The 14871-nt window shown below is 47.3% G+C and overlaps 1 protein-coding gene across 1 annotated transcript; it reads left to right on the top strand.

Annotated features, from left to right (window-relative positions):
• Positions 1-1814: 1814 nt before the first annotated feature.
• Positions 1815-2912, top strand: LOC109190923. The gene has a single exon (XM_019341527.1). The coding sequence runs from the start codon at positions 1815-1817 to the stop codon at positions 2910-2912; it is 1098 nt and encodes a 365-aa protein (XP_019197072.1).
• Positions 2913-14871: the final 11959 nt, after the last annotated feature.

Here is a 14871-nt window from a genome sequence, read left to right as displayed (position 1 = left end):
TTGTTGTTTAAAGTGATTGAAAATACTTGATCTAAGTGTACGTGGCAAATGTTTTCCAAAAGTATATTTTATAGTTGGTAGGGTATATCCCGACCGACATGCCACGTGTTTTCTTGTTGTTTATGCAGGTTTACAGGTCGGACATTCCTAAAGGAAGACGGTCGGACCCGACCGGTAGTGTTCCCAACCGGTGTCTTCATCGCCCAATTGATGGCCTTTGACCGAGAGACACGAGAATAAGCATGTGGCAACGTTACGCGTTGACAGGCAGGGCTAGCTAGGTGAAGACACGTGGGTGCTACGTGGGTTACATACTGGCCGGCCGGAATTGTGTCTCCGGCCTAGCAGCTATAAATACCAACGACGGCTACAGTGCGGGGGACTTTTGGAACGATCGATAGACTATCTACAGAGCTGCCCGACCGCAGTCAGTCGGCCCTCGGGATAGTCATTTAGATTGTATTAGGTCATTCCTTGATCAATAAAAGTCTTTATTTGCTTTTACTTGGTCTTATTTAGTATCTTGACCGCATTACGTGGAATTTATACTATCATTTTGGCGCCATCTGTGGGGACCCGAGTACGAAAGTTACGTTTGACGAGTACCGGTTCCGTCTATCACTATGTATCCTTATATGTATCAAATGGCTGAGGATGAGCAAGCCAATGCAGCCAGTTCGTCCGACCACCAACGCACTCAGTACTAGGGTCAGACCGTAGATCTGAACCTCAACCTGTCACCACCTCATCCGGTGGCCCAGAACACGGTCGCCCAGAACCCCGTTAACTACATCCAACCGGGATATCCGTCCCCCAGCCCGCAGTATCCATTCCCCGGACAATACCCATACCCGAACCCTCCACCACAGTATGCGTATTGGCCTGGCACACCAATGTATTATCCACCGCCAACCGGTTATCCACAATACATGCCTGAGCACACGGCTCCAGCTTCCGCTCCTCCGATTTGCCCGACCATGCCGACCGAGCCGCAGCTTCAGCCCACTTCCTGGGCTAGGCGCTCGGCTCGTTCGAGGTTGGGGTCGCAGGGTGCCGAGGCCTTGGAGGAACCACGACAGGCTTTTCAGGTGCATCCGGAGATGCAGGCTCGGGCGGAAGACCCGGAGTTAGAAGCCAACCAAGCGGCGGCATTCGAGCGGCTCTGACCAGCAATGCGGTAGAGATTGGGACCGCAGGACCCAAGCAGGTGCTCGGTAGATTCGCTGATGCGAGCAGCCAACCAGGAAGGTTCGTCTGGGTATAGTGGGTCCAAGTCACATCGACGGCGTCGGGCTCGGGAACCGACTCAAACAGCCGTACAAGATGAGACCCGAGGATTGGTCAACGAACTCCGGGCAGAATTTACTCGTTGGCAACACGAGCACGCTGTGAGGCCTCCGATCGATCAATCAGCCTCCCTATTGACGACACCCTTCACGGCGGAGATTATGGCCCAGCCTTACCCGCTCGACTTGCGAGTCCCCGGTAGCAAAGCGTATGATAGGCGCACAGACCCTAAGGTTCACGTCAACACCTACTACGGCAACATGTTGATGATGGGCGTGTCTGACGCCGTAATGTGTAGGGCTTTTTATTCCACCCTCACTGGTCGGGTGGCGGAATGGTTTAGGTCACTTCAACCGGGTTCCATCGCTGACTTTGCCACCCTGGTAATGAAATTCAACCGGAAGTTTGTGACCTCCAGGGTCATCAGGAAGCCCTACATGTACTTAGAGAAAGCCAAGCAATTAGAGGGGGAGAGCTTGTCCGAGTTTTTGGTCAAGTGAAAAGCGGCGGTCGGGGAGGTTGAGCCGATGGACGATCTTACCGCCATCCACATGCTCCACATCTCCCTTCGGGTCGGTTATTTGTATCAGGATTTCATCCTCCACCCGCCGACCACCTATGAGGAAGTTCTCCGTCGAGTGATGGATTATGCCAATGCCGGTGAGGCAAACGCCGTCAAGAGATCGCAAAAGGTCGGAACTTCATCCCGGAAGCCCTCCGGTCGGGCGGAACATCGATCGAGTGATGACCATCCCCGACCCCGTACCCGACTAGAGGAATTTACGGCATTGAACCGGTCCGCAGCGGAGGCCATGCAGTACGCCCAATCCTGCAATCTGATTCACCTTCCCCACCCCGGACAGGACGGGCCAGATAAGTCCAAACATTGCGCTTATCACCGTTGCGCCGGGCATGACACCGAGGAATGCACACATTTGAGGCAACTGTTGAAAGATCTGCTTAACTTGGGGAAGCTTGACAAATGTGTGGGCAAAAGAGAGGAGAGCAAGAAAGTTGCCGATCGGAGGGATCACAGACGTTCCCATCAACGTTCAGATCGGTCGGGTCAAGACCGTAAAGACCCCTACCCTCCATCCAGCAGTCGACCGGCGTTCAAACCGACCATTCATGTGATCTTTGGCGGTTTGGAAGACGCATCCCGACCCCGGGAGAGCTGCCCGGTCGCGACCGTAGACTCCTGTGAAACCGGGAAAAGGCAGAAGATGGAGCCTATCACCTTCTCTTTGGAGGATCAACCAGACAGTGGAGACCACGGGATGGAAGCCCTCGTGGTCACAATTGATATAATGGGGACCGATGTCCACAGAGTTATGGTGAACACGGGGAGCAGTGTGAACGTCCTTTATTTGGACGTATTTGAGAAGCTAAAGTTGGACAAACAAGAGCTGATTCCGGTCGGCATACCCTTGTCAGGATTCACCGAGGCCCTCATACGCCCCGAAGGGAAAATTAGGCTCCCGGTCGAAATCGGTACTCCGCCCAAATCTGTGAAGACCGAGTTAGAATTCGTTGTGGTCAATTTGCATTGCGTCCACAATGTTATCTTGGGCCGACCGGCCATCATGAAGGTCGGCGGGATCATTTCCTGCCCCATCTATGCATGAAATTTCCCACCCCGAACGGGGTTGGAGTTGTACGCGGTGATGTCCAGTCAGCGAGGAAGTGTTACACCCGGGCTGTCAACAAGCGAGATGCTGGATCTTCCCGGGTGAACACCATTGTGAAAGAAGCCACCAGTGATCGGAAGGAGCAACCCGAGCCTTCTGAGGAGATTGAAGAAGTTCCCTTATCCGAGGAACGGCCGGACAGGAAAGTCAAAATTGGTCGGGCCCTCACCCCCGAGCTACGATTGGAAGTACAGGCAATCCTCCGGGAATTTGCCGATATCTTTGCGTGGGGGCCTGAAGACATGCCTGGGATCGATCGTACCGTAATTTACCATAAGTTTGTTGTAGATCCCGCGGCAAAACCAGTCGTTCAGAAAACCCGGCATCTATCCTCCGACCGCCGGGAGTTTGTTAGAGAGGAGGTCAAAAAGATGGCAGCGATCGAGCACATCCGGCCGGTCATCTATCCTGAATGGGTGGCTAACATTGTTCTTGTTCCTAAGCCCCCGGCCTGGAGGATGTGTATCGATTTCACCGACCTCAATAAAGCATGCCCGCTCGAACTGTACCTGCTCCCGAGTATTCATCAAATGGTTGATGAGGCGGCCGGGGCCGAGCTTATGAGCTTCATGGATGCATTCAAAGGCTATCATCAGATTATGATGCACCATGAAGATGAAAGCAAGACAGCTTTCGTTACACCGGATGGGTTGTATTGCTACCGAGTGATGCCGTTCGGTCTCCGCAATGCAGGGGCAACTTATCAGAGGATGGTCAACATGCTCTTTGCGGATCTTTTAGGTCGAACGATGGAAGCTTACATCGATGATATGCTGGTCAAGAGCCGGGACCGAGCCGACCACACTCGGGATCTCCGGGAATGTTTTCAGATCATGAGGAAGTACCAGCTGAGATTGAATCCCAACGAGTGCACGTTTGCGGTGCAAACGGGAAAGTTCCTCGGCTACATGATGACCAAAAGAGGAATCGAGCCCAACCCCGCCAAGGTCAAGGCTATTCTTGATATGCAACCACCAACGACCGTTTGGGACGTGCAACAATTAACTGGCCGGTTGGCAGCCTTGAGCCGTTTCCTCTCCAAACTAGCCGAGCGCGCCTTACCATTCTTCAAGGTATTGCGCAAAGTTAATGGGTTCGTCTGGGACGATGAGTGCCGAGCGGCTTTTGACGAGTTGAAGGAATATCTGATGTCCCCAATCGTGTTGTCAAAGCCTGAGCTCGGAGAAGAGCTAGATGTCTATCTCGCCGTATCCGATCGAGCTGTAAGTGCAGTTCTATGCCGGAGAGATTTGGAGGGAGTCCAGCGACCGGTCTACTATGTGAGCCACGCGCTCCATGGTCCCGAGCTCCGGTACTCCCGGCTAGAGAAGATAGTGTATGCTCTATACATAGCTGCAAAGAAGTTGCCCCCCTACTTTCAAGGACGAGTCATCCATGTATTGACCGATCAGCCGATCGGGACAGTCCTACGAACCGCTTCTTCTTCCGGATGCTTAGTCAAGTGGGCGTTAATGTTGACTCAGTATGCGATCGAATACTGACCGAGACCAGCTATAAAAGATCAAGCTCTAGCAAATTTCTTGGTCGAGTGCACCGCTCGGGAGACCCGACCCCCGGAGGTCGCGGACCCCGAGGCGGCTTGGTGGTCGTTGGCGATGGGTCGAGCAGCAAGAAAGGAGCAGGAGGAGGGGTTGTGGTCACAAGCCCGGAAGGTTTCAAGGTGTACATTGCATTGATGTATCAGTTCCATCCAACCAACAATGAAGTCGAATATGAGGCCTTCGTCAATGGCCTACAATGCGCTCGGGACTTGGGGGCTGATTACATCCGGGCTCAGACCGATTCTGCGCTAGTGGTCGGGCAGGTCCTAGGTGATTACGAAGTGAATGGTGAGCGGTTACAAGCTTACCGGGACCTCGCCATGGAGAAGCTTACTTTGTTCTGGGGGTACACAGTTAGACATGTTCCCCGACTAGATAACGCTGATGCCGACATCTTGTCTAAGTTGGCACAAGACGCCCCGGAGCACATGTCAAAGATTGCTCGGATTCTAATGATCCCGAGACATAACATCCACCGATTGCCGGTCGTACCTATCCAACCGGCGGAGGAAACTTGGATTTCGGATCTCATGGAATATTTCCAGCACGGTCGGCTACCAGACGACCCCCAGCGTGCCCGAAAGGCCAAGTTGAGAGCACCGCGGTTTCAAGTTCTGGAAGGCCGTTTGTATAGGCGGTCGTATGGAGGACCATTGCTGCGTTGTTTGACCTCGTTTGAGGCAGACTTGGTGATGAAGGAATTGCACTCGGGCATCTACTCGTCACACCAAGGAGGCCGATCACTTGCTCGTCGTATTATGGTGATCGGGTACTATTGACCTTCTATCCAGCTTGATTGTGAAAAGCTCGCAAGAGGGTGCGAAACATGTCAGTTGTTTGCTCGTATGCCTGGACGACCGGCCACCTTCTATCAGCCGGTCACGACTGCAATTCCTTTTGCTCGTTGGGGGGTGGACATTTTGGGACCTATCACGCAGCTATCCGGTCGGAGACGTTTTGTCATTGTGGCCATAGATTATTTCTCCAAGTGGATCGAGGCCGAGCCATTAGCCACGATCACTTCTCAGCAGTGCGCCAGGTTTTTGTGGCGAAATGCCATTTCCCGGTTCGGCGTGCCCGTTCATCTCATTAGCGATAACGGCCGGCAGTTCGTGAGCCAGTACTTTCAGAACTTTCTTGCAACATTCGGGACAACCTCCATCCGATCTTCAGTGGCTTACCCCCAGGGAAATGGACAAGTTGAGAATGCTAACCGTACAATCTTGGAGGGTTTGAAGAAAAAGTTGGACTCGGCCGTTCGTCGTTGGGCACATGAGCTTCCTTATGTTCTCTGGACTTATCGCACGACCCCGAGGGAAGCAACGTTGGAGACACCGTTCGCCATAGTCTACGGTGCTGAAGCTCGACTTCCGATCGAGGCGTGGATCCCGACCGCCAGGGAGCGATCCTACAATGCTTAAGAAAATGAACACTCCATAAGCGTAGATCTGGACGGGGTCGAGGAAAAGAGAGAGATTGCCGCTCGACGTATGGCCGAGTATCAGAAAAGAGTTAAGAGCTCAAAGGACGTCCGGGTTAACCCTCGCTATTTTCAAGTGGGAGACTATGTTTTACGGCGTCTAGAGGCAAGCCAGCCGTTGGAAGGGGGCAAGCTAGCTCAGAACTGGGAAGGCCCTTATGTTGTCACAGCCGTCGTGCGCCCGGGAACTTACCGGTTGGAGACAACAACCGGAAGACTGATTGAGGGCACGTGGAACTCGGAAAACCTTGTTTTATTGATGTTATCACATCTGTGCTTGTTTTATAGTTATTTTGGATCATCTCGGTAATTAAGTTCTTTAATTTTGCTTATTTAATACATGTTTTCATTGCTATTATCATTTAATTATGGTTCACACTCGTTTTGAATGTTGTGTTTTTGAACCATTGTAGGTCAAAGTTATGAGCAAGGAAAGTCCTGGGACAAAATTAGAGTCAAAAGTGGATCAAAAGACCGAAGAGTTGTAATTCCCGTTGAATTCGGCGACAGCTTAGTATTTTGATCATATCTCATGCTAGGAATGTCCGATTGAGGTGATTCTTGCACCATTGGAAAGAAGACTCGAAGGGATACAACATATGACTCAGCAGAAAACTCGACGCTTCGAGCCATTTCATATCGCACAGATTGGCGACAGTTTAGTATTTTAATCATATCTCATGCTAGGAATGTCCGATTAAGGTGATTATTGCGCCATTGGAAAGAAGACTCGAAGGGCTACAACTCTTATGAAGACATCAAAGTCTAGATAATAAGAGAAAAGGGTCAAAATAAGCTTACAAACTGTACCTATTGCACTGGGCGCGATTTTAGAAACTTCCTAATTTAAAGTGGCATTCTCCAAAGCTAAAGAAAGGATAGTAATTTCCTAATCATATGATGGCAGCAATATCAAATGATTAAAGACGGCAATTTCTTAATTATTAAATAGGAATATTCGTAATTTTTCAAGGGTTAATCCCAACTTTGTACCTATTATAAAATCCCACCTTCCTCAACCTTAAGAAGACAAGAAGTTTAGTTGAGAGTAAATAATTAGAATAGATAATTTACAATTCGTAGTTTAGAATTCAGAGATTCTTGGAGACAAGAAGGAAAGAAATCAAGAGCCACAAGTTGTCTTGGAAAGCAAGAAGAAAACTAGGGAGATTTGGGAAAATCGTCTGGTTAATTCTTGTACTCTTTTGATGATTTGTAATTCTTTATTTATATTTGCTATGTATAATTTAGTCATGCTTGGCTAAATTCTTTAGAGATTCTTGGGTAAAAGTGTTTATGAACCTATGTGCCTAAGCTCGCAGTTTCTTTAATATATTATTATTTGAGTTTAATACTTGTGTTGCAATCGTGATAATATTGTTTGATGCTTGTAATTAATGGCCATAGTTACTAACTTCATAGCCATGTTTGTGTCACCAATGGGAGTTGGGGCATAAATTAGGGCACACACAATTGCACCTAATGGTTGGACCTTGGGAAAGGGGAACTTATTAGGGGAAGTTTATTCTAGATTGTTGCGCATCGGGAGATGGTAGTAATTAGGAATAATTGAATGCTGATCTTCGATCTTATCGGGTGTTTAAGCCACGGGAGTGGAAATTCACTAGGGGTAAAAATTACAGGAGTAATTCGATTCCACCTTGCATTCCCACACAAATCTTAATTCCAAACTAAATATTACAAACGTTAATTGGCACTAGGTGATTAAATACTTGAATCCCATGAATCTCATCCTCTCTCTTATTGTTTTCAAAATCCTGAACCTCTGTTTTATTTTATTTATTTTATGTCAATCAATCATTAAGTAATTGTTAGGATTAGCTCTAATGAATAAGTTAGTAACTAGTGCTTGATACAACCACTTCCCTGTGGATCGATAACTCGTACTCCTAGAATTATTTGTTTGCAAATATACTACGCATCAAATTGGCGCCGTTCTAGCTTTGTATCAACTATAAAATCAATTTGATGCGTAGTATATTTGCAAACAAATAATTCTCGGAGTACGAGTTATCGATCCACAGGGAAGTGGTTGTATCAAGCACTAGTTACTAACTTATTCATAAGAGCTAATCCTAGCAATTACTTAGATGATTGATTCGCATAAAATAAATAAAATAAACAGAGGTTCAGGATTTTGAAAACAATAAGAGAGAACATGAGATTCATGGGATTCAAGTATTTAATCATCTAGTGCCAATTAACGTTTGTAATATTTAGTTTGGAATTAAGACTTGTATGGGAATGCAAAGTGGAATCGAATTACTCCCGTAATCTCTATTCCTAGTAAATTTTCACTCCCGTGGCTTAAACACCCAATAAGATCGAAGATCAGCATTCAATTATTCCTAATTACTACCATCTCCCGATGAGCAACAATATAAAATAAACTTCTCCTAATAAGTTCCCCTTTCCCAAGGTCCAACCATCAGGTGCAATTGTGTGTGCCCTAATTTATGCCCCAACTCCCATTGGTGACACAAACATGGCTATGAAGCTAGTAACTATGGTCATTAATTACAAGCATCAAACAATATTATCACGATTGCAACACAAGTATTAAACCCAAATAATAATATATTAAAGAAACTGAGAGCTCAGGCACATAGGTTCATAAACACTTTTACCCAAGAATCTCTAAAGAATTTAGCCAAGCATGGCTAAATTATACATAGCAAATATAAATAAAGAATTACAAATCATCAAAAAAGTACAAGAATTAACCAGACGATTTTCCCAAATCTCCCTAGTCTTCTTCTTGCTTTCCAAGACAACTTGTGACTCTTGATTTCTCTCCTTCTTGTCTCCAAGAATCTCTGAATTCTAAACTATGAATTCTAAATTATCTATTCTAATTATTTACTCTAAACTAAACTACTTCATTAGGGTTGAGGAAGGTGGAATTTTATAGTAGATACAAAGCTAGGGCGAAATTGGAATTTTCCTATTTAACTTTAGAAATTGCCGCTAATGATATTTAGAACATACCAAACTTTATAATCTTGAGACATGTCTTTATTTCCTTGGAATAAGCGCCAATTTGGAATTAATTTTGGAAGTAGCAACTTTCACTTGGGAAATTAATCAGCGCCGCCCTTTCAATTTGCTTTTGAAAATAAAAACGCTGCTCGACGAATTTAGTTGCGCGACTTCGTTAATGATTCAGCGCCTTCGACTTTGACGCGTCGAGATGAGGCTCGACGCGTCGAGCTCCTTTGCCACGCCAACAAGAAACTTTTTGGAAATTTTGGACGCGTCGAGCCCTCGGCTCAACGCGTTGAACTTTCTGGGTTCTGAACTTGTCCAAAGTTGCTCCAAACTCATCTTTGAACTCTTCTTGTTCACATCTTTGACCTAAAATGATTCAAAAGCACTAACAAACACCGTAAAATATTCAAAACAAGTGTGAACCATAATTAAATGATAATAGCAAGGAAAGCATGTATTAAATAAGTAAAATTAAAGAACTTAATTACCAAGATGATTCAAAATAACTATAAAAACAAGCGCAGATGTGATAACATCATTTATTCAGACATTAGTTGGAATATGTAATTGTAGATGGGGTGGGGGCTCGACCTGCGAGTGGGCCCGTTCATCGTTATTTGCTTCTGTAAATGTTGTAAATATTTAACCGTCTGCATACGGGAATTATTAATGTATCTACGATCGGTGATTGCTCGACCGTTTGCACACGGCGGCTCGATCGGTTTGTTCCTATCGCTTTAAGTACGAAGTAGGTTAGTTTAGATCTGCCTCAGACGATGGTCTTGCTCGTGCTTCGCCCGACCGAGACTCAGCATCAGCGAACGAGAGGGGTGGAAACCCCACGACCACAATGTTGCTTAAACTTACCCGTTTAAACTGGGATTAAATTTCAGTCATAACTGATCGAGGTACACACCTCTCCCTTGGTACCGACCGATAGGGGTATACACCTAATTAGCTCTAATAGCCATCTACATCTTAGCCGGACGAATTTTAACGACCGGCTCAATACCCTCATCTTCGGCGGACACTCGGGTCACGCCATCGATCGAGGAAAACAGAGCTACATCAAGATATCCCCGATCAGGTTAACTTGTTTCCACTGTCACACTCACTCATGCCTTGTGTGCGCAACAGTGTGGGGGCTAGGGTGAGGCAACAGGCCAAGTGGTCGGGCAAATGCCCGGTCGAAAAGATCAACAAGTTAAAGGTCGGATAAAGAACGATCAAGACAAGATTGGATAAAAATTCAATTTCATTTAAAAACAAAGGTGCCTGATACAAAACGGGACCGGGCTCCCGACATAGTGCACTTATAAAAAAACCAAAAAATGAAATTACACGGTCGGCAACTACACGACCTTGTACCCATCCTTCTCGGTCCCGCTAGGATCGGCCGCACCTTCTTCGGACGGCTCGGTGAAGGGCGCCAGGCCGGGATCGGCAACCTCATCCGGGAGGGTCGACAACACGGATTTCAGGTCGTCGCCCTCGAAGACCTCCTCCATGATGGATCGGGTCTCCTCTCGCATCGTTCGTTGACCGGACTTGAAAGCCCAGTGCGCGAACTGCCAGATAAGGTCCTCTCCGATCTTGGTCTTCGTTACCTCCTTGAGGAATTTTTCACCAGACGCTTCATCACGGCAAAGAATTTTTGCAAGGTCCCCAAGGTTCCCCAGTCGGGCCTTAAGGTCGGACGCTTTCTTCAGGGACGCCCTGGCCGCCTTCTCCGCAATGACCAAGGTTTTCTCAGTCGTCTTCAGCTTGTCCTGAAGATCGGTAACCTCTTTCCCGCGCCGATCGGCGATATTCTTCAAAGCGGTGGCCTCATTGGCCAGCATCGCTTGGCGTTGAAGGTGTTGGATCGATCGGGACAGCTGCAAGAGCAAAAGGAGTTAGCTCGATCGACTATGGTTTGCAAAATAAGCATGATGAACAAACCTTACCTCGACCAGCTCTTGACCGCTTCGCTCGGCCACTTGTGCAGGCGTCATCTTGCTGATGTGTTCCTTGATCGGCCGGAGGCTGCCTATTTGGGCGAGGATGGAGTCGTCGCCCAAGATAGCCCCGCTCGGGGGGCTGTTTTGCTTCCTTCGGCGCTTCAGTGCGCCCCCCTCGTCCGTGTCCGCCACGGTCACTTTCTCCTTCCCTTTCTGACCGACGATCCGGGTAACCAAGATGTCGGTCGTCAAATCCTCGACCACGGCCCCTTCAGCCCAGTGGCCGACCGCTCGAGATGGGCTCGCCCTCGGCTTCCTTGTTGCCGGATGCTCCAGCATCGTCCTTCTTCTTCCCGAGCGTAATTTTAGCTCGGGGTGCACTGCCAGACGAGAAGTTGCGTCGAGGACCGATATCTGCAAGTAAAATCACACGGTTAAAATAGGAAAATCAAAGTTCTTAATCGGGAAACTTTTGGTTGGGAAAGTTAGATGGGGGTTAGACCTTTCTTGGTCGGTTTGGCCCGAGTAACCGCTACCGTTATCGATACGCCCGTTGATCGGGGTTTGTACTTCTCTTCCAGGTCGTACTGAGGTGGCGGCAGTCGGGCAACCTCATAGCTTTCCCTCGACCGGAATACCTTGTATTCGTGGATCTCACTGGAGATCCGGAAAACAGCATCTCGGAGGGCCTGAGTCTCGACCGGCTGGACTTGTTTCGTATAATGCGTAGACCAGATGCGGTTCTTCCATCCGCGGTTGTTCCCGGACAGATTATCGATCGTGCACAGGTCCGCTCGGGATTGGATTACTAAGAAACCGCCCCCGTACTTCGCCGCTAAGGTTTTAACTTGGTAGATGAAGTTGAAGAGCTCCATCGAGCAGGAGACTTCATGGCGAGCGCATATTTGGGGGAAGCATGCAAGGATTCGTTTGGCGTTCGGGCATATTTGGGCGAGTAGTACCCGATAATAGCCCAGGAACGCGGTTAAGAGGCCGGAGAAGGGAAATGTGATCGGGGCCATCAGGGAATCATAATGCATCCCGATCCACTTTCCCTGGTGACGATCCATTATGTTTCCTAAGGATCGCCGGGTGTCGAATCGAACCCGACCGTTCAGCCTTTCAGCAATTCTCGCTGCTTCGTCGGTCGTCAGCAAGCATTCTTGTTGCTCGACGCTCTCGCTGTTGAGGAAAATCATTTCTGGACCGGTAGCCGGCACGGTCGGCTCTTCCTCAATCGGGTCTGGGGTGGCTTCCCGATCGGGGGCTGAGGTAGAAACCCCGGGGTCGGTTCCTATTGTTCGGGTGGGTGTTTCCCGAACGTCCTCAACCGGATTTCCTTGGCCACTCGTTGAAGTGTCGTTGCTACTGCCACTTCCGCTGCTCGAGCTATCTGAACTGCTCGACCTCGAGGAGCTTTCTGAGCTGGAAGATTGGTGGCGCCCGGGGGTCTTCTTTGGTCGTTGAACGACCTCGACGACTTCGGGTGAAGACGCCTCTATTTCGATTTCTTCGCTAAGCTGCTCGACCGTGTCGTCGGAGTCCGCGCCCGAGATGTTCTGACTGTCCGAATCTGACATTTTCTTCTCCTAAAGGGCGGTCAGGATTTCAGTTTAGGGGTCGGGTATGGTCCGGTCGTGGTTAGTTAAAGCCCGTAATCGGCCGTTATGAGTTAAAGTAAAAACGGAAAAAGAAAAAGTTAATGAGGCAAAAGCTTACCGATCAGTTAATGTTCACTAAGAAGGCTGAGAGTTCTTAGCTCGATCGCTGTTCAGTGTTGGTTGTTCGGGATGCTCCGATCGACTTTCACAGGTGGTAGAAGTTCAAATGAATTTCGGGAGGGCCTATTTATAGGAGAATATTTGGGCGGGAAACGGCCCACTTGCGCGAGGTGACCGTTACAGACTCCGAGGCGAGCAGAAGCTGACACGTGGCACGACAAGCGCCAGCTGTCCGGTCGGTTTTGGCGGCGGTGATTGGACCTTTTCATCCCGTCCCGTTTTGTCCCCCGAGCGGTTAAAAAGGCCCGGGCTGGGGGGCTCTTGGTAGGGTATATCCCGACCGACATGCCACGTGTTTTCTTGTTGTTTATGCAGGTTTACAGGTCGGACATTCCTGAAGGAAGACGGTCGGACCCGACCGGTAGTGTTCCCGACCGGTGTCTTCATCGCCCGATTGATGGCCTTTGACCGAGAGACGCGAGAAGAAGCACGTGGCAACGTTACGCGTTGGCAGGCAGGGCTAGCTAGGTGAAGACACGTGGGTGCTACGTGGGTTACATGCCGGCCGGCCGAAATTGTGTCTCCGGCCTAGCGGCTATAAATACCTACGACGGCTACAGTGCGGGGGACTTTTGGAACGATCGATAGACTATCTACAGAGCTGCCCGACCGCAGTCAGTCGGCCCTCGGGATAGTCATTTAGATTGTATTAGGTCCTTCCTTGATTAATAAAAGTTTTGCTTTTGCTTGGTCTTATTTAGTATCTTGACTGCATTACGTGGAATTTATACTATCAATAGTACTTTACAGGGTTGAGTTGCGTTATACTTAGCATTCGTGCTAACGGGTTGTTTTCTATTTGCTTGTTTGTTAACCCCATTCAGGTGGACCCAGTTCTTTAGCGCGATCGAGTTAGACTAGCATTAGCTTAGAGAGTTAGTTGTAGTCTAAACTCTTTTCCAGTTATGTTTGTTTAAACTTTGGAAGTTAGATTTTGTTAGATATTTTTTATGGTGTTGGACACCGGGGTGTTAATCCCCAAGTTTGGTTTTAGTTTGTTTAAACCTGACTTTAGTTAGAAACTTTTGCTAGCCTGTGCAATCATCGTGTGTGGTGATTGTGGCGGTGACACCTCTTGTGATTTTGGGCTTTTAAGCTATCAATCGTATTTTGATCTTGTTTAGTATCCTTTTTAAGTTAAGCGTTGTATTTAATATTTAAGAAAAGTGGGGTGTTACACATGATGTCTTATTATTTACTTATTTAGTTTCATTGGAATTTGAGATTTTCTATGTTTTGATTATTATACTTTGTTAATTCACCATTATAGTTTAGAGTCGATGTTGGTGTGGTGAATGCCAATATGGACTATGGTGTGATGGCTAAGTTAAAAAAAAAAAAAAAAAAAAAAAAAAAAAAAAAAAAAAAAAAAAAAGGGCGGGTAGCCTATCAAATCACAAGTAGAGATGACAATTGAACCCGTCCTAACGGGGAAAACTGATCCTTGTCTCGATGGGGACGGGTTCAGGGATTTATTTTTGAGAACAAGAACGGGGATGGAGGAATTTACCAATCCCTGCCGGAGACGGGGACGGGGACGGAGACGGAGAGGGCATTCCTCGCCCCGTGCCCGTTCTCCGATCTCCGCCTCGTCCCCGAATTCCCCTTTTTCGAATATATATATTTACAAGGGAAAATATCACTTTTTCCCCTGAATTATATACTTATAGCACTTTCCCCCCTGAATTATATTTTTTTTAAAATAAAGACGGCTCAAAATCGAGAATCGGATCCGAAACCGCCGGTTCACGGTTTATGATCCAATTTTTTCTATTCATAATTTTAATAAACTGAAATCTAAATATTGGGTTCTGGATCTGAATCATCACCGAAAACTTTTAATTCGATTACTATAGTGTTCGATTCAGTTCGAACCAAACCGTGGTCATCCCTACGTATACGCAATAATTTGTTGGAGAAGAAAAATAAATAAAATGTTACTTTAATGGTAAAAATGTCAATTTAATTTATCAGGGGGGAAAACCGCCACTTTTAGAATAATTGAGGGGACTAATGTGCTTACCTGAATAATTCAGGGGAAAAAAGTGCTATATGTATATAACTCAGAGGGAAAAAGTGACATTTTTCCTATTTATAAATAAATAAATAAATATATATATATAT

The sequence above is a fragment of the Ipomoea nil genome, unplaced genomic scaffold (assembly GCF_001879475.1).
Source record: "Ipomoea nil cultivar Tokyo-kokei standard unplaced genomic scaffold, Asagao_1.1 scaffold1596, whole genome shotgun sequence".
NCBI classification, from domain to species: Eukaryota; Viridiplantae; Streptophyta; class Magnoliopsida; order Solanales; family Convolvulaceae; genus Ipomoea; species Ipomoea nil.
This window is presented reverse-complemented; position numbering and strand designations above follow the sequence as displayed.